General features: G+C 45.7%; 1 protein-coding gene across 2 annotated transcripts in view; it reads right to left on the reverse strand.

The window, feature by feature from the left end:
- The window catches only part of LOC140421315 (tripeptidyl-peptidase 2-like), a 194,416-nt gene that overhangs the window by 145,774 nt on the left and 28,340 nt on the right, over window positions 1-20,302 (reverse strand). For both annotated transcript variants that reach the window (XM_072505959.1, XM_072505960.1), the window contains exons 6-9: window positions 17,693-17,856; window positions 17,150-17,304; window positions 14,408-14,484; window positions 1,306-1,433 (exon numbers count right to left, since the gene is read on the reverse strand). In XM_072505959.1, the coding sequence (XP_072362060.1) occupies window positions 1,306-1,433; window positions 14,408-14,484; window positions 17,150-17,304; window positions 17,693-17,856 (524 nt within the window). The remainder of the gene's footprint in view (window positions 1-1,305; window positions 1,434-14,407; window positions 14,485-17,149; window positions 17,305-17,692; window positions 17,857-20,302) is intronic.

The raw sequence follows: 20,302 nt of genomic DNA on the forward strand, positions 1-20,302 counted from the left end.
CACGTTCCGGCACCTGTTCGGGTACACAGAGGGAGAATTCAGAATGTCCAATTCATCTTTCGGGACTGTGGGAGGAAACCGGAGCACCCGGAGGAAACCCACGCAGACACGGGGAGAATGTGTAGACTCCGCACCGACAGTGACCCAAGCCAAGAATTGAACCTGGGACCCTGACACTGTGAAGCAACAGTGCTAACCACCGTGCTACCATGCCACCCACTTCATTGAAATTAAATCTCTCAACTGTCATGTTGTCATGTCAACTCATGTCTCGACATGATTCATCCAGGCCTCTGGGTCACTCGGTGAGTACTGTAACCACTGTGCTACCCTCACCTGAAATGAAACAGATAACCCAATGGAAAATTTTAAACGAGGAAGGACAGATGGAGCAGTTGAAGGAGCAAATTGCAGCTTTTGGGCTCCAGACAGCTGTAGGCAGTCATCAATGGTGCAGCAATGAGAATCAGGGGTGCCAGAGTTGTAAGAAACACTGTCAGTGAGTGCTGTAGGAAGCTGGTCAGAGGCAGCGGGGATCAGATGTTGGGAGGGGATTTGAACACAAATCCTTCCATGGATCTGGGTAATGAACTAATATTGACAGGGTCAAGGCGGGTTGAATCACCAGCTTCTGGTGATGTGGGAGACAAGGGGGGGCCAATATGAAGGTTGTGGGGAGGGTCCACAGGTAGTACTGTAATGACTCAAAAATCAAATACAGGACAGAAATTATGGTATCAATGCTGCTTTAAAAGTAGAGGGTGGCCATTCAATATTTCAACCTTAACCAGTTAGGAACATAAGAAACAGGAAGAGGCCATTCGGCCCTTCAAACCTATGCTATTCAACATGATACTGGCTGATCTTCTACCTCAATTCCATTTTCCCAGACTATCTCATAGTCCTCAATTCCCTTGGTGTGCAAAAGTGTATTGACTTCTGTCTTGAACATCTTCAACTACAAAGATCCTCAACCCTCATCTAAATTCTAAATGGCCAACCCTGTTCCTAGTCTCCCTAACCAGGGGAAACATCCTCCCAACACCTACCCCATCACACCCCTCAAAAATTTTGCACAGTGGGCTAAACAGCTGGCTTGTAGGGCAGAACAAGGCCAGCAGCGTGGGTTCAATTCCTGTACCGGCCTTCCCGAACAGGCGCCGGAATGTGGCGACTAGGGGCTTTTCACAGTAACTTCATTGAAACCTACTTGTGACAATAAGCAATTATTATTATTAATCATTATTATTATGAGCAGCAGTGTGTTTTCTCACTACTTTAGTCGCACACTGATCTCACACTTACCAATGATATTGGTGCAAGTACCTCCTGGACAGCCGACAGTCGAGAGACACGGCCCATTATTGCCAGCACTAGACACAAAGATAACATTGTGCTTCAAAACTGCGTCATCAATCACCTTGCATATCCGCCTGGATGAGAAAGCAGAACAGAAATATCACAGAATTATACAGCACCAGAGGCCTTTCAGTTCATTATGTCTGTGCCAGCTCTTTGCAAGGGCTGGATCAAAATCCTGGAACTCACTTCCTAACTACCTCAAATAGACTGCAGCGCTTCAAGAAGGTGGTTCACCGCCAACTTCTAAAGGGCAATGAGAAGTAGATAATAAACGTTGGTCGAGCAAGCGACACATAGCCCATGAAAAAAATGTTTTAAAAAATTATTAGTCCCACTCTCCTCTATCCTTTCCCCACAGCCCTATCTGATTATACTTCATAGAATTTACAGTGGAGGCCATTCAGCCCATCGAGTCTGCATCGGCCCTTCGAAACATGACCCCACTTAAGTGCACGCCTTGTAGCCACCTAAAATGGCTGATTCCCGATTAATTTGGCCAAAACCTGATTTAAAATGGCTAACCGAAAAGGCTGATGGGAAAAGAACCACTCTTCACAACCCCGCCTGGGTAAACGAGGGAAAGAGCAGCCCCCAGCAAAACCGCAAGAATGCTACAATTGCGGACAATTGGGACATTTTGCCAAATAATGCAATGCCCCAAAAAAGCCACAGAGAGCCCAACAGACGGGCACTCTCAATAAGAAAAAGGCAGAGCCCATACATAGCGTTAGCGCCCAGTCGGATCAGACAGACTTGACCGGAACGGACTGACCGTGTACAAGCTCCCCCAGTTGAGTCTGCGATACCCTTTGGGATAGGTCAGGACGACCCGTAGTCGCAGCGAAAGTTAGGGGACAGCCGATCGAGCTTCTCTGGGACACAGGAGGGTCCCGCACCACCTTATATTCCTCCACCCTTGTTAAGGACACGTGGCCCAATACAGCCACTATCACCCTCAGCGGCTTCACAGGCCACTCACAGCAGGGACACATCACAACCCCTGTACCCATCCAACTCGGAACCATTAACACAAAACACGTTGTTTTAGTCGACCTGCCCCCAACAGCAGAGCGCATTTTGGGGATCGACTTCATGAATTCCCACCACCTCTCTTTCGATCCAGTCAACCAGTGTGTCTGGAAGATGGTGAAATCTGCTAGAGCCCCTGCAACGCTCAACATAGGGGACTATATGAACAAAATTAGCGCAGTAGGCGAGTTTTGGTTCAACCCCAGTCCTGAAAAAAAGCAGGGCAGCATTCGCGACCCACAAACACAACTGTGGACGGATGACTGGTTCCGTACAAATAACAGGACCGGACCCTAGACCCCAAAAGCAGTACGGAATCCCCCTAGAAGCAGAGGGAGAAATCCTAAAGCTTATGGAAAGTCTATTAGAGCAGGGCGTCCTAAGATCGGTAGCCTCAACTAATAATGCCCCGATTTGACCAGAAAGGAACCCCAACGGATCATGGCGCTTGACCATTGATTATCGGGAACTCAATAAAGTCACCCCCGTAGCAGCCCCCACCGTTGCAACAAGTCCCAAGACCATGCTCAAACAGGGACTCCATGCCCAATATTTCACGGTTTTGGACGTCAGTAATGGATTCTGGTCCATTCCATTGGCAAAGGCGTGCCAGTACAAATTTGCCTTCACTTTCAGAGCGCAGCAGTACACGTGGACATGCCTGCCACAAGGCTTCCACAACTCCCCCTCCATTTTCCACCGACAGCTGGCAAATGGACTAGCGAAATTTTCTCGCCCCGAATGTCTGGTACAGTATGTAGACGATCTACTACTGCAGACAGACACAAAGGAAGAGCACATTGAGCTTCTGTCCGAACTCCTGGAATTACTACATTCCATTGGCTGTAAAGTCAACCCCAAAAAGGCCCAGATATTGGAAGAAAAGGTGGTATATTTGGGTACTATCATCACACACGGCACAAAAGAATTGACTCAATCGCTAAATTGCCCCTTCCCTAAAACGTTTCAGCCCTCCGGTCGTTTTTAGGACTGGTTGGCTACTGCCGAAACCACATTGACGGTTTCGCCAGCAAGGCAGCGCCCCTCTCAGACCTCCTAAAGAAAGGAGCCCCCTGGGAGTGGCTTCCGCAGCATACGGATGCTGTGGAATCATTAAAACAGGCGCTCATAGCCGCCCCCGCACTACAAGTTCCCGACCCGCTTTCCCCTTACGCAATAGAGGTAGCGACCACAGACCGCACCCTTTCAGCCGTGCTCCTGCAGGAACGGCATGACCAGCTAAGACCCGTGGCTTATGCCTCCCGGATTTTAGATGCTGTGGAGCAGGGATTCTCAGCCTGTGAGAGGCACCTGCTCGCAGTTTTCTGGGCAGTCCAGTACTTTTCATACATTACCGGACTGAACCCCATCACCATTTTGACCGAGCACGCCCCCACCCAACTTTTACTAGACGGACGACTTAAAGACGGTACCGTCAGCCAAATCCGAGCTGCTAGGTGGACCCTTCTCTTACAAGGACGGGACATCACAGTCAAACGGACCAAAACACACACATACTTAGCGGACAATCTACAGTACCCCGGAACCCCCCATGAGTGTGAAATCATCTCGCCCCACCATAATACAGGCCCCTTTATCGCAAAAACACCCCCCAGAAAACTAGCCACTCCATCTCAAAGCCCCCCTCACCCGGACACGTGTGACCCCATTAGGATCTATGTGGATGGATCTTCCACAGTCCTGGATGGGCAACGCATAACAGGTTGTGGGATTTATGTAGAGGACGCGCAGGAACGCGCCCTCGAGGAAATCGCATTAAAATTACCCGGACACTTAGGCGCACAGGCAGCCGAGCTTGCAGCCATCGCTTACATTATAGAGCACCCCGATTCCTTCCCCAGCCCAGCAGACATATATTCAGACAGCCTATACGTTTGCAACAGCCTCACCGAATTTCTGCCCCTCTGGGAAACAAGAGGATTTGTTTACGCGGATGGGAAACCCCTCCCCTCAGCCCCATTACGCCGCCATATTTTGCAAAAAGCCAAGGACCAGACTTTTGGCATTATAAAAGTCCGCAGCCACCATCGTTCCTCTCCCCCTGGAAATGTAAAAGCCGATGCACTGGCTAAGGCAGGATCCAGGCATGGGTACTTTTGGAAGCCCCCCGAAAGCGCCCCAGTGAGTGCGCCAGTGAGTGCAGTTCAGGTCACGCAGACTAGGATCGACGATCTAGTAGAGGCCCAGAAGCAGGACAGCGCTCTCACTGACATAATTTCTCACTATTTAACTGATAATAAATAACCTTTGAAAATATTAAAACCTCAATCAGGTCACCCAATGATCTTCCCCATTCTAGTCACCAACACTAACTTCTCAAATGACTAATTCCTATCCCTGTTAACATCCCAGAAATGCAAATTGCACTGTTCTTTAATGGGGTACACAATACTCTAATGGCAGATTAACCAAGGTCATTTGCACGTTCATTATGATCTCTTTATTCATTAATTATTTAATTCCTTAGTATCATAGAATTTACAGTGCAGAAGGAGGCCATTCGGCCCATCGAGTCTGCACCGGCTCTTTGAAAGAGCACCCTACCCAAGCCCACACCTCCACCCTACCCCCATAACCCTGTAACCCCACCCAACACAAAGGGCAATTTTGGACACTAAGGGCAATTGATCATGGCCAATCCACCGAACTTGCACATCTTTGGATTGTGGGAGGAAACCGGAGCATCCGGAGGAAACCCACACAGACACGGGGAGAACGTGCAGACTCCGCACAGACGGTGACCCAAGCCAGGAATCGAACCTGGGACCCTGGAGCTTTGAAGCAATTGTGCTAACCACTATGCTACCATGCTGCCATTCCAGATGGTTAAGGGAACCACCTTTTTTTCCTTGGCACATCCCAACTATGTTACCATTTTTAACTAATCCGATACACAGCAAAAACCCTCAGCTTCTGCACACCATTTAATATCTTACCATTTAAACTGTGTTCCCTTTATTGCAATTCACAATGAATTAAATTACAAACAATACATACGAACTAGGGAGGCCATTCAGCCCCTCGAGCCTGCTCCACCATTCATAGAACATAGAACATAACAGCGCAGTACAGGCCCTTCGGCCCTCGATGTTGCGCCGACTTGGGAAACCACTCTAAAGCCCATCTACACTATTCCCTTATTGTCCATATGTCTATCCAATGACCATTTGAATGTCCTTAGTGTTTCAATGAGATCATGACTAATCTGATTGTGGCCTTAACTCAACATTCCACATTCCCCATACCCTTGTTAGTCAAGAATCTATCTACCTCAGTCTTAAAGCTATTCAATGACCCCCACATCCACCACTCTGAGGAAGAGTTCCAAACAATCACAACCTTCCAAAAGAAAGAAATTCTTTGCATCTCCATCTTGATTAGCACGCCCTTATTGTTAAACTGTTTCCCTAGTTCCAGTCTCCCCCACAAGAGGAAACATTGTAAGGGTCCTTCCTGTTTACCCCCTTATTTCCCCATTCTTTTATTTTTGCCGTTACATTTTTGACCCATGGATGACTACTGAACCCGCGTCTTTAAGGCAAGCCACCTGTATCTTTAATTCAAACAGAGGAATCAAGAAGGCTGTGCTGGTTTAAACAGAAAACACAGACTTGTCGGCAGTAAAGAAAGAGATGGGTTGAGACTTGGTTTGATTGATGGGATGGTGGCCGATGAATTGGCCCAAAAGGCTGTGCTCTGCCCGGTAACCGGCAGTGATTTGATCTTATCCCACTGGTATACCGCAAAGTTTCAGTTTGACTCCTGGCAGCAGAAAGCTAAGAACCTCTCCATTTTTCTCCACAAAGTTTGTGCTTCTGAAGCGGCAGAGAGCACGGATGAATCTATTTACAGCAGAACCATTACAGGCTGTGCAAGCAAAAAGCCTACTGTGAGTACTATTTCTCACCAGGTGGCACGAGAGTGCTGTAGAAGCCAGAATGCAAACTTGGAACTGAAAACAAATTTTAAACAGAAATATGGTGCCTCTCCAAGAAAAGTTGTGTGGACTGCATTTTCTAAACTACAGATCATTTTATAATCTTTATTGTCACAAGAATGTACACTTACATTATGATCATTATGGGCTGCAAACCAAAGACTCTAATCTGCAGGCTTGCTGTGAAGAGAGGTGTGCTGAAACCATCAATGGAGGCAAATGCTTTTTCTTCCTTTCACTAATGATATTTACCCCTTTCCACCCCTCTATTTATCTTGCGTGCACATGTAGTGGGTGGTGGGGGTACATTACAGTGGGAATTAGGTATTAGCTTATAGTTAACCAGTTGTACTCGCTGCACATTATGATAGTTCTTGTTATAAATAAACAGTAACCAGTAACAGTTTACATTTACAAACCTAGTGACTGATTATTGGGCAGCCAAGGGCCAAACACTTCAGGTATTTTTTTAAACTTTAGAGTACTCAATTCTTTTTTTCCCCAATTAAGGGGCAATTTAGCATGGCCAATCCACCTAGCCTGCACATCTTTGGGTTGTGAGGGTGAGACCAACACAAACACGGGAAGAATGTGCAAAATCCACACGGACAGTGACCCGGGGCCGGGATCGAACCCGGGCCCTCAGCGCCGTGAAGCAGCAATGCTCACCACTGTGCCGCACCAACTTCTGGTATTTTTAGAAGAACTATTGGTTAATTCAATTGTGTTGTAGCTTTGAGGCATGTGGGGCTGGAATTGACCGCGCACTGGCCCAGGGTATCGTAACCACATCCTTTCAGCATCTACCCTGTCAAGTTACCTCAGGATCTTGTATGTTTCAATGAGATCACCCTGCCTGTCCAACCTTCCCTCATGAGATATCTCCCCTATCCCGAGTATCCGTTGAGTGAAGTAGCCACTCCTCCACTAATAGCAATTTGTTGTAGTCCCCAGAGGGATAATCGGCTGAACTTCTGGCAATGGTCAGATTTGGAATCCATGTTGCCTTAGAGACCGGAGCAGGATCTGAGACCCAGCCACACTGTCACGCTATGAATTGAACAGATTTATAACTCCATTAAAACAACAAAGGAAAGAATGACTCAGTAAGATGTTGACGCTCACCCAGGAATCCCAGAGGGACATTTCCAGTTAATAGAGATTCTGTATGGTCCCTGGAGCCCGTGCTTCAGTTGTTAGAGAAAGCTTCAACCAGCTGCCAATTTGCTTTAATTAATTTATCCATTTGAGTTCCTTTTTCCCAAAACACTGAATTCTTCAACTGCCCGAGTCCTCCATCCTGGAACTGTCTCCTTAAACCATTCACCTCACATCTGCTGACCCGCAATCTTCAAAACCAATTTCTCCACTATCCCTTCAGAAACTTTCCCCAGCTACTCCCTTCCTCTGTGCAATGCCTTGGAACATCAAAGGGGTCATTTAAATTATTTTATTACGTTTTGGCATTCATGTTTGTTACTTGAGTTTTCTGCTGATGAAAATAACTTCTGGAGAATGGAACATTTCTCCACTTCTAATACACTTAACCTCACAGTAAGCTCCTATGATATTCTTTCACCCTTCTATTTTAATGCTTTTGGCAAAATGACAAGCAGATAACTCGCATAAAGTTAAGCACTAGTTCATTAATATTGTCATCAGGCCCAAGTGCCAGGTTGGGTACAGAATTGAGCTTCATCTGATTTGCTCCAACTATGTGCTTTGACACCAACCACACACAAGAATACAATTCCCAGTGCACCAAAAGTGAGGGATCCATTTCACATTCAGGCCATTCTCCTTTTAATGATGCTGAGAACTGCTTAATACTTGTTTATTAGTATTACATCTAGGGTAAGGACATTGCTTCTTGACTTGGTGATCCAAACTTTCTCTCTCAAGAGAGACTAACACAGGCTCGAATCTGGATTCCACTCTCCCCCCACCCCCTCGCTCCACTGCCCCCAATAAAGGTCCTACTCTCGAATTCCCCTCATCTCCAGGTCCGATTTCTAACCTCTCCAGGCCCAACTCCCATCCCCCCAGCCTGACCACTGACTGCCAACCACCCTCCCGTCTCCTCCAACTCTAAGCCGACTAACGGCCTCCCCCCTGTCTCCATTCCTGACTCCCAATATCTCCCCCCCCCCCCCCCCCCCCAAACCACCTGGCCCACATCTGCAGCCCCGACCGCGGACATCCCACGCTTCCATCCCCTTCCAGGCCCAGTTCCTTCCTGACCTTCTCCTGTCCAGGCCTGACCGCCGCCACCCCCCCCCCCCCCCCCCCCCCCATCCCCCAATCCCTCCATCGCCCCGCAGCCACCAAATCCCTTCAATGCCCAACTCCCCAGCGGTTACACAGATCTCACCCGCCTGAGTTGGAAGGTAGGGCCAGACGCGACTGACTGGATTCCCAGGATAGATCATTTGGAGCTATGGTAATTGGACTTGCGTGTTTAACTATTTACATTGCATTTCTGTATCTCCCTTTTTATGAATACAGATTCTATACAGCTACAAACCCTACTCATCCCCTCCGCAAGTCACAGTCACGGGGGATGCAATCTCCCACAGTATTCTCGGCTCTAAGGGAGACATGAGGGCATTCTTCTGCACCTGGTAGGACATCATCTTCTGTAGAATAGGACAACACTTGAACAGCATTGTTGGAAAGCAGTGTGTAGGTTGCAGCATGACTGAACTGCAAGGAAAAAAAGACTGCTCAACGAAAGACTGATCCAAGAGAGAAGACCGATGAGCAATTAACTCTTGGACTCTCTGAGTAGAAAAGACGAACTCAAGTCACTCTGAGGAATCTGTTGCTCTCAAAGCAGACTAGGAAAGACCACGAGAAGACAAATGATCTTCAACTCCAGGGAAGGCAGTCACAGCTTCATCATTCACTGAAAAGGCATTGAAGATCCGAGATTTCAATGAACTGAAAACAAAGAAGGAGAAATATGTCGGAATTCCTGTAAGACTGCCGGGAAAAAAAAGAGATGAGTTTCCAATCATCTTTCAGGAAGACGGTCTACTTTATGTAGGCAGTGGTAAGAGAGCCACACTCTCCCTGTGCAAGGTTGCTCCACTCTGGCAATGGGAAGTATTGCTGAGGATGTGGAGACAGGACAGCCTCATCTTCTGAAATCAGATGAATTTTCTGTCGCCAATTAACTCGGGGGCAGTATTGCTGTACGGGATTATGGAGGTTCAGAAGTACCCCAGCTTCTGTGCTGACCTCCAGCTCTGAAGTGAAGAAGACTTTAGCAGTGTGATCCTCTATGGATGCTGACATGGACTCAGGCAAGGCATGCTCTCTGGAAGATTCGTCGTGGATGACAGTAGATAGGCTGGGCAATACTTTGGTAGATTCAGTGGAATTAAAATCTGAATGTTCCTCAGCTACTAGAAATATAACTGACTCCTCTAAAAAGACAACAGAGACTTTATGTTATGTGTCTGACAACTGGTAATATGAATCATCCTCGAACAGATCACTCAATGCTGCAAGGATTTTATTCCTCATCACTTTCTAGGAAGAGCCAATTCAGGACGGTCAGCATATGCTGCAGTGCCTTCAGTATGTGCTACCTCTGGTCCTACTTCATGATGGACTGAGAGATTCATAACTTCAATCTCTGCCCAGGATCTAATGGATGATATCGCTGAGAAACACTGGACACACTGCTGATTATATATAACCCTGCCTTTATTTGGAGGGTCTATGCCGCCTGAGCCTTGTAATGTTTGATTGGTGAAGTGTTACTGGCTGAAACTAGTTAAGATCACCTGCTAATATGTCAACAGCATCTTCAGTATCAATTTTAAAGATGGCATCTAAGCCTTGAATTTACACTGTAACTGACCAGTAGTCTGGACTAAGGTTATCAGATTCTCTATTTTCTGGACTGTCCAATCCTTGGGTGTAATGTGCTTCATAAATACTTTCTTGTCTTCTACTTTAATTAAAACTGCTGAATTTGTGTGAATACTTGAAATGTCCAGTTTTGCCACACTGGAAGCATGTCAATGCTGGGTTTACTCGCCATAGCGCAAGCATCTCAAAACGGCTGCCAGCATGGAGTTTCCCACCCTTTTGTCTTCTTTAGCGGGCTTGCTTATGGATGGGGCTACTGTCTGTGAGCCTACCCAGTCAAAGGAGTCATACGAAGGCTCAGAGTTGGTCTGAATTATAGCCGGTTAAAGTCTCTAAGCTCAACCTGCCATGGATACTGGACTGCTTGATCGAAAGTAATATCATCTTTGGTCTGCAGAAAGTTGAGAGTTTTTCACCCCGGACACGGCTATGCGATTATGGACTAGCTCGCTCGTCAACGCCCCATATCTGTAGAAACTAGTTAGGTGATATACGTTGGTTTGAAGGTGCTTATTGAATTGCTAACTTTTGCAATGGGCTGAAATACATGTCAAAGAATTTAATAATGTTCTCAAAGTCCACAATGATCTCAAGCAACCCCTGCCTGCCTTAAGACAATACCGTCTGCTACTTGACCTAGTGGATAAAGAAAGGAACGGACTTGAATCTTTTGCTCTTTTTAAAAATGAAAACCGAATGTTGCTCAGTATTAGAGAAAATGACGTTTCCATAGCTCTCACTGCTGGCCTTTCTGCAGGCCTCGAGGCAGACAGATGGGCAGGGTAAGGGCAGAGAAGGACTGCTCACTATCTCTGTTTATTGTGCCTCCTGCTGCCATTGATTTGTTCCGAGATATCAAGGTGTTCTTCAATATTTGGTTCCTTGATAACACCAATGTGTTTTTCACATCAATATCGCCACTACTGCCACCATATTCTGAGATGTTCCTCTATCTTTGGAGGTCAAATAGTTCAGTGGTCAGCTGGTTCATGAGACGGAGCGATGCCAACAGTGTGGGTTCAATTTCCGTACCAGCTGAGGTTATTCATGAAGGCCCTTGTGTCTTTAACCTTGCCCCTTGCCAGAGGTGTGGATACCCTCAGGTTATGTCACCACCAGTCAACTCTCTCTCAAAGGAGAGAGCAGCCTATGGTCCTTTGGGACTGTGGCGACATTTCATTTCATCTGGAGTCCAGGTGTGATACTTTGTTAGTAGACAGACTGTAGACCTACTCTGCTATCTGCTCAACACTGGTTTAGCACGGGGGCTAAACAGCTGGCTTGTAAAGCAGAACAAGGCCAGCAGCGCGGGTTCAATTCCCATACCAGCCTCCCCGAACAGGCACCGGAATGTGGCGACCAGGGGCTTTTCACAGTAACTTAATTTGAAGCCTACTTGTGACAATAAGCGATTTACATTCATTTCATTCATTCATTTCTTTATCAATATTACATTCAAACAGGTTCCAGAGAAGAGATGTTGCTCCTAGGCATGTTTCTCTCGAGTCCCAAGATATGATTGACTGATGCTTGTGGTACGTCATACCTCATCTCTTAACCTTTCATACTACTAGCGCCAGTTACCTGGGTTCGATTCCGAACTCGGTGACTGGTCTGTGTGGAGTCTGCACGTTCTACCCGTGTCTACGTGGGTTTCCTCCGGGTACTCCAGTTTCCTCCCACAGTCCAAAGATGTGCAGGTTAGGTGCACTGGCCGTGCTAACTTACCCTTAGGTGGGATTACAGTGATAGGGTGCAGGATTGGGTCTATGTAGGGTGCTCTTTCAGAGGGCCGGTGCAGACTTGGCGGGCCGCCTGCACTGTAGGGATTCTATGATATCATAATTGCTAAGATTAGCTTCAGATGGCAGATTTATTCATTTAATTTAAATTCCACCAGCTGCAGTGGTGGGATTTGAACCCATATCCCCAGACCATGTGCGAGGCCTCTGTCCAGTGACACAGCTCCCCAAGAGGAATACATTCACCGCAAAATAACGAGGGAGTCACCATATAATACATTTTTGTCCCCACAGAGAACTATTAGAATGCTATTTATTGGAATGCCTTAACACCAGGTACTGTGGCAGACACCGGCATGTTGTTGAAAGGGAATTACTATGCAAATAGAAATCATAGCATCATAAAAGAAGATTCCACCATTCAATCGAGTCCATATTGACGCTTCTGAAAAGCACTCTATTTGGTCCCACCCGCCATCTCCTTTCCAATATTCCTTCAATATGTTTCTGCTCCAAGTCTTTATCCAATTCCATTTTGAAGGCTGCCATTGAATCTGTATCCACCACCGAATCAGGCAGCGGGTTCCAAATCTAAACTGCATAAAAACATTATTTCCTCCTCGGCCCTCTGATTATCGATTCTTCAGCCACGGGAAACAATTTCTACTTATCAAAACCCTTCACGATGTCAAACACCTCTATCACATCTCTTAAATTTAAAAAAAAATCTTTATTGTCACAAGTAGGCTTACATTAACACTGCAATGAAGTTAATGTGAAAATCCCCTGATCACCATACTTCTGCGCCTGTTCGGGTACGCAGAGGGAGAATTCAGAATGTCCAAATGACCTAACAGCTCGTCTTTCGGTACTTGTGGGAAGAAACCGGAGCACCCGGAGGAAACCCACGCAGACAAGGGGAAAACGTGCCGACTCCGCATAGACAGTGACCCAAGCCGGGAATCAAACACGGAACCCTGGCGCTGTGAAGCAACAGTGTTAACCACTGTGTTACCCTTTTGCGTTGTCTGCTCTAAGAAAAATAACCCCAGCTTCTTCAGTCTATCCAGGTAACTATAATCCCTCGTCAATGGAAAAGTAATGAAGAATATAAAAAGAATATCGGAAAAGGGGCTCAGCGAAGGGAGCAGGCACAGGTCCAATGCAGTGAGCAATCTCCCTTTGTCATTTCTATGATACAAAGTCAGTTTAATTCTGGCAGTCAGACAGATTGCTCATCTATTGAAATGAAAAATAAATCAGATTGCAAGTCTGGTGAAATGGATAGGTATAGACAGAGGCTCTCACAGTAAAGGGCAAGTCTCTAAGGAAGCAAGAAAGATTCGACAGGTCTGGCTTATTTCCAAAAACATCAGCACAAGTTAATCCCATTCACATTTGTTTTCAGCCTGCCCTTTTTGCATAAAGCCTTGCTGGAGTTGGCAGAGGAGAGGGTGGCTTTGTTTTTCTCACAATCATTAATTTGTCAATCTACTGAAAGACTGACATCAATAAACTGGGATAGTCAGCTCCCATCTGTAATTAAAATTTTAGTGGATTGAGTAAGCTTTATCAAACAATGCCAATAAAAGCAAACTCTCTGATCCTTCTTATTCTTGCAGCAGCTTTGCGATCGTGACCACTGTTTCCTGCGGCATAAATGTTTACATAAAATGACAGTGACAAACATAACTTGGGGTCCATAAACTAGAAGTTATAAATACAAGATGGTCTCTAATAAATCCAATGAGGTATTCAGAGGAAAGTTCTTTACCCAGAGAGCCGTGAGAATGTGGAACTTGCTACGATATAAATGAATATAAGATCGATAAATTTAAAGGGAAGTTAGATGAGTGCATGAGAGAGAAAAGAACAGAAGGATATGTTGATAGGGTGATGTGGAGGATGGTGGAGAAGCCTCGTGTGGCGTGTCAACACCAGCAGAGACCAATTGGGTCAGTAGGCCTGTTTCTGTGCTATAACGTCTGTGTGTGCAACCACATGGTACAGGGGCACAGTTATATGACGCACACAGACGTGTTAACAGTTCAGAGAGAGGCCATTCCCGTGCCAGCCTCCCCGAACAGGCGCCGGAATGTGGCGACTAGGGGCTTTTCACAGTAATTTAATTTGAAGCCTACTTGTGACAATAAGCGATTTTAATTTCATTTAATTTCATTTGGTCCATCACGTCTCCATCAGCTTTCTGAATGATCAATTCACTTAGTGCCATTCTCCAGTCTTCTCCCTGTAACCCTGCATACTTCCTTTTCAGCTAAAAGCCTAATTCCCTTCTGAATGCTTCAATTGATCATAGATTAATATAGATTAAAGTACAGTTTACATACAGCTGTGGCTAACAGACAGCTTGGTCATAAAACGAGCTGAGTATTTGTCCAGTTTAGATTGGTGTAATACAAGATGGATTTATACCTACCCTGAGTTAGCCCAATGAGATGATTCACCATAGCTGTAATTTACAAGGTCACACTTGTAATTGATAACTTCAATCATCTGGAAAATTGAAGGTAAAATACTTGTGATTATTTGCAACTGACAAGACTTTATGTCTTTTGCTATCCCTTCAGACATTCATACACTGAAAACAACAACCCACAACAACACTTAATAACCACTTTATATGTGACACATGGGAAAAAGCTTGTGGTCAATCATCTCAGCTCCAGGACATCACTGCAGGAGTTCCTCAGTGTAGTGTCTTCGGAAGAAGGACCTTCCATCAGAAGATCAGAACTGGGGATGTTTGCAGATGAGTACACAATGTTCGGCACCATTCGCACCTCCTCAGATAAGGAAGCAGTCCATGTCCAAATGCAGCAAGACCTGGACAATATCCAGGCTTGGGCTGACAAATGGCAAGTTACATCCATGCCACACAAGTGCCAGGCAATGACCATCTCCTACAAGAGAGGATCTAACCATCGCACCTTGACGTTCAATGGATTTGCCACTGCTGAATCCTCCACAATCAACTGTGGCTACAAGAGGTCAGAGGTTAAGAACATTGCAGCGGGAAACTCACCTCCTGGCCCCCCCAAAGCCTGTCAACCACCTACAAGGCACTAGTCAGGACTGTGATGGGATACTCCGCACTTTCTTGGACGAGTGCAGCTCCAACACACACAAGAAGCTTGGCACCATCCAGGGCAAAGCAGCCCGCCTGATCGGCACTCCAACCACAAACATTAACTCCCCCCACGATCAATGCTCAGTGACAACCGTGTGTACAATCTACAAAGTGCATTGTAGGAACTCAACAAGTCGCCTTCCAAGCCCGCGACTGCTACCATCCAGAATGAGAACGGCAGCAGATACCCGGGAACACCACCACGTCTAAGTTCCCCTCCAAGCCACTCATTATCCCGAATTGGAAATATATCGCCGTTCATTCACTGTAGTTGGATAATTCCAGGAACTTCTTCCCAACCAGCACTGTCGGTGTACCTGCACCACATGGACTCCAGCGGTTCAGCAAGGCAGTTCAGCACCGCCTTCTCAAGGGCAATTAGGGACGGACAATAAGCGAGGCCCACATCCCAGGAAATAATTTTTGAAATCCTGCTTCTGATCGATCGGTTTCTTCAACCATCAGCAAATGTGCTCCATATGAAGCTACCACATTCCCAATGGATTTGATTTCCTGGATGTCCATCATCTTACATAGATGGAAGGACACCGATAATGACATACATTAAATTATTATAAACTATGCAGATTATACTTTTGCATAGGTATTACTGTTGGTGACTTCAGCGGATGAACAGTTACAACGGTCCTCTAAGTTCTGCTGCACTGTAGGTGTTGGCCTATTTAAAATAAACAGGTGAACATCCACTTTAAGAGAGTGTGTGGACAGAGGTTGAACATGGGAATTGCTGGATAAAAAAAACAAGATCCATCCATATCACCTTCTACAATCCTGGGAGTTGCTCAATACGATGATAAAGGAATTCACAGGAGAATAATAAGAGAAAAAAAATTAATAATGAGCCAATGGAAACATTCCGACGAGACCAAATGTTTGGCAAAAGATGTAGGTTTTAAACAGCATTTTAAAGGGGGAGAAGCAAAGATGTTTAGGGAGGTAATTCTGGAGCTTAAGACCTAACTGGCTAAAGACTAGGCCTCTTTTGGTGGGGCAAAGAAGGGATGGAAGAGACCAAACTTCAAAACGATCAGAGCTTTTGGGGAGTTACTGGGATGGAGGCAGTTCAGAGATGGGGAGGGTGTGGAGGAGGGAATCGAACATGATGAAGCAAATACTGAAATTGTGATTTTGGTGGACTGTGAATCAATGTAAGTCAGCAAACACAGGGTGATGGTTGAATGGCACCTGGTACAGAATAAGACGAGGTGGGGCACAATAGCACAGTGGTTAGCACTGTTGCTTCGCAATGCCAGGGTATCAGGTTTGGGTCACTGTCTGTGCGGAGTCTGCACGTTCTCCCCGTGTCTGCGTGGGTTTCCTCCGGGTGCTCCGGTTTCCTCCCACAAGTCCCGAAAGATGAGCTTGTTAGGTGAATTGGACATTCTGAATTCTCCCTCAGTGTACCCGAACAGGCGCCGGAATGTGGCGACTAGGGGCTTTTCACAGTAACTTCATTGCAGTGTGAATGTAAGCCTACTTGTGACAATAATAAGGATTATTATTATTATTAGGGCAGCAGAATTTTGAATGGGCTCAAGACAACGGAAAGTGGAAGATGGGAGGCCACCCAGAACAGCGCAAGTGGGAACTGTAATCGAGTAATGCTGCCGCGATATCAGAAATTAGTTTTGACTGGAGTGGCCCACAAGCAATGTGAGACTGGACAGGAAAAGTGAAAGGGTCAAGGAGGGAGGGGGGCAAGAAAGTGGGGTGAAGGCCACAATCAGATCAGCCATAATCTTATCGAGTGGTGAAGCAGGCTTGAAGGGCCAATTTTGGAAAGGGGAGACACAGCCACAGTGCACGTGATGGATGAGGCAGGAACTAGGGGCTTTTCACAGTAACTCCATTGAAGCCTACTTGCGACAATAAGCGATTATTATAAATTATTATTATTACTCAACTCGCTTACAAAGCTACATCCTGCAGAGCTGATCGCAGCAGGCTACCATGTAATTTTAAGAAACTCTTTGCCACAACAGTACACCAAACAACAATGAACAAACTTACCGCGCGGATTAAGCTGGTCCCAGTTTCCATGGTGTTTAGCCTGGAGTCAGCCACTTTAATGGCCAATATCTGGGCCCCAGGAGCCACTCCATTCCTTTCTGCTTCGTCTGGGAAGTGTCCAGCAGCTATTGCCGCCACGTGAGTTCCATGGGACCCTGTGTATATGAAGAGGATATTTATATATTTTAAATGTTACAGCAGGAGGCCATTCGGTCCATCTTGCCTGTGACAGCTCTACAAAAGAGCGATCTAATTAGTCCCACTTTCCCAGCTCTATTCCCAGAGCCCTACTTTTTTTTTTAAACCGATGAAATTTCTTTCCTAAAATTACTGATCAATCTGCTTCCATCATCCTTTTGGGCAGTGCATTCCAGATCTAATTCATTATGTTAAAAAATAATTTCCATTTCCCTCTGGGTCTTCTTAAACTTTACTCAGGGTGTTTGCCCCAAGTTGGAGACACAGCTCCAGTTTATTTCAGTGCTTTTGGTTTCTTAAAGAAAGACAGACATAGAGGATAATTCCTTCCGCTTGTGCACTCACCTGCATTGGTGACGATGGAAAGAGTGTTCCCATCATCGTACACGTTGATGGAGTAATTCAGCATCTCAGACTTGCCCAGCTGCGCGTATTCATGGCCTTCTCTGTAGTTGCTCAGCACTCTGCAGCTGCTCAGCTCTCCACGTTCGCTGGTGTCAACACAAGCTCTACAAAGCCAGAGAGAAAACAGAATGAGGGGCACATCGGAGATAAACTCCAAGCAGAGAATTGCCAAGGAGCGCCCAAAGAGTCAAAGACCAATCTTGTGTTGCAATTGTGCCATTTTCGTTGGTGATTGCGTTTTTTCACTAACCCTGTTGTTGCAGTTAAACGCAGCTGGAATCTGGATCCAGGACTGGAACTGAGACCAGAATGAAGCAGAGTGAGATTCACGCTGCTCCCCTTAAGAATCAGTGCGGAGAATCCTACAGCACAAAAGGAGTCTATCTAGCTCTTTGCCAGTTCTGTGAAAGAGCTAATCATTAGATCCATTCCGGTGTTCTTTCCCCCTATCCCAGTGATTTTTTAAAAAATTAATTCCCTTTGGAAATCTGCTTCCACCACCCTTTTGGACATGACATAGCATTCCATTTCATTCTGAAGGGACTTGATGGGATAGACGCTGAGAAAATGCTTCCATTAGTCGGGGAGTCCAAATCACAGGGCACAGTCTAAGGATAAGGGAACGATCGTTTAGGAGAAATTTCTTCACCAAAAGGGTTGCGAATCCTTGTAATTGTCCATCCCACAGGGTTGTGGGTGCTTCATTATTGAATACAATTAAAGCTGGGCTAGACAGATATTTGGTCTCTCGGGGAATTAAGGTGGGAAAAATGGAGTTGAAGCCCAAGATCATCCATAATTGTATTGAATGACGCAGCAGTCTCAATGGGCCATGTGACCTACTCCTGCTCCTCTATCTTATGTTCCAGATTACAATAACATGCTGCACATAAGCGATTCTCATCTCTCCTCTGATTCCCCAATCAATTATCTTAAATCTGCGCCTCCGATTACCGAACTTCCTGTCAGAGAAAAACGATTTGCCTTATTTACTCATCCTTCATGATTTTGAGCACCTCTATTAAATCTCCCGTTAACATTCTCTGCTCTCCAAGGAGATCAAACCCAGATTTTCCACTTTCCCGAAATATCTGAAGTCCCTCATCCCTGAAACCATTCGAGCAAATTGCTGCAGATTCCTCTCAGGTTTCGCATATCAAGTTTAGGTTTGGAATAAAGTCATGTTGGCTCTGTACCAATACAACACTTGTGGAGCGTGGCTCCACTGCGATGATGACTTTGTTTTGTTTTGGGGCTGCCTTTGTTTAATATCCTTATAAACGATTAAGGGCTGTGAGTTACAAGCACGGAGGCTCAATTTGCAGATGATACAAAGCTAATAAAGATGTACACTCCAAATTTGAAAAGGATAAGCTACAGATGGAATTAAGTTTACTTGGGAATTAAGCAGACAGGTAGCAAATGAAATTTAATGGAAAGTTAGGTGCATTGAAAAATGTTGGGATGTATTCATAGAATCATAGAATTTACAGTGCAGGAGGCCATTCAGCTGATCGAGTCTGCACCGGCTCTTGGAAAGAGCACCCTACTTAAGCCCACACCTCCACCCTAGACCAGGTACGGTAGCATTGTGGATAGCACAATTGCTTCACAGCTCCAGGGTCCCATGTTCGATTCCGGCTTGGGTCACTGTCTGTGCGGAGTCTGCACGTCCTTCCCGTGTGCGCGTGGGTTTCCTCCGGGTGCGCCGGTTTCCTCCGGGTGCGCCGGTTTCCTCCCACAGTCCAAAGATGTGCAGGTTAGGTGGATTGGCCATGCTAAATTGTCCTTAGTGTCCAAAATTGCCCTTAGTGTTGGGTGGGGTTACTGGGTTATGGGGATAGGGTGGAGGTGTTGACCTTGGGAAGTGTGCTCTTTCCAAGAGCCAGTGCAGACTCGATGGGCCGAATGGCCTCCTTCTGCACTGTAAATTCTATGATTAAAATTTTTTTTTTTTTTAAATCAGGTCGCTTGTATTCCCTGGAGTCTAGAAGGTTAAAGGGTTATATAATTGAATTACTCAAGAAGATCAAAGGAACTGATAGTTTCTCTCCACAGACCCTATTTCCTCTATTGGGGCGTCAGATCAATGAGAAAACAACCTTAAAATTAGAACTAATGCATTCAGGGATGAAGGACTTCCCACAAAGGTTAGTCAAGTCCGGGACCCCAAATAGCTGTTGGATTGGGCGCCACTGAAAATTTCAAAACTGAGATTAACAGGCTTTTGTAAAGCAAGAGTATTCTTGGATACAAAATTAAGGCAATAGTTAAGAGACAGATTAACAGGCTCAAGCGGCCAAGTGTTTTTTTTTGTTTCTACAAATGAATTGCATTACAAGGCGCAACTATGTAAATTGGGTATGTTCCCACTGGAATCCAGAGGTATAGAGATGACCTGATTGTTGTTTTCAGGATTTTAAAGGGACTTGATAAGAGTTGTTTGGCTACAGAACTTGTGTATTGCTGAAAAATGTCATGCTGTCAAAGCGTTGTAATTTTGTACTCATCGGGACAATTCACAAGAATTCACCAAATGTAAAGGGAACA

This window comes from Scyliorhinus torazame, chromosome 5, assembly GCF_047496885.1.
Source record: "Scyliorhinus torazame isolate Kashiwa2021f chromosome 5, sScyTor2.1, whole genome shotgun sequence".
Taxonomy (NCBI): domain Eukaryota; kingdom Metazoa; phylum Chordata; class Chondrichthyes; order Carcharhiniformes; family Scyliorhinidae; genus Scyliorhinus; species Scyliorhinus torazame.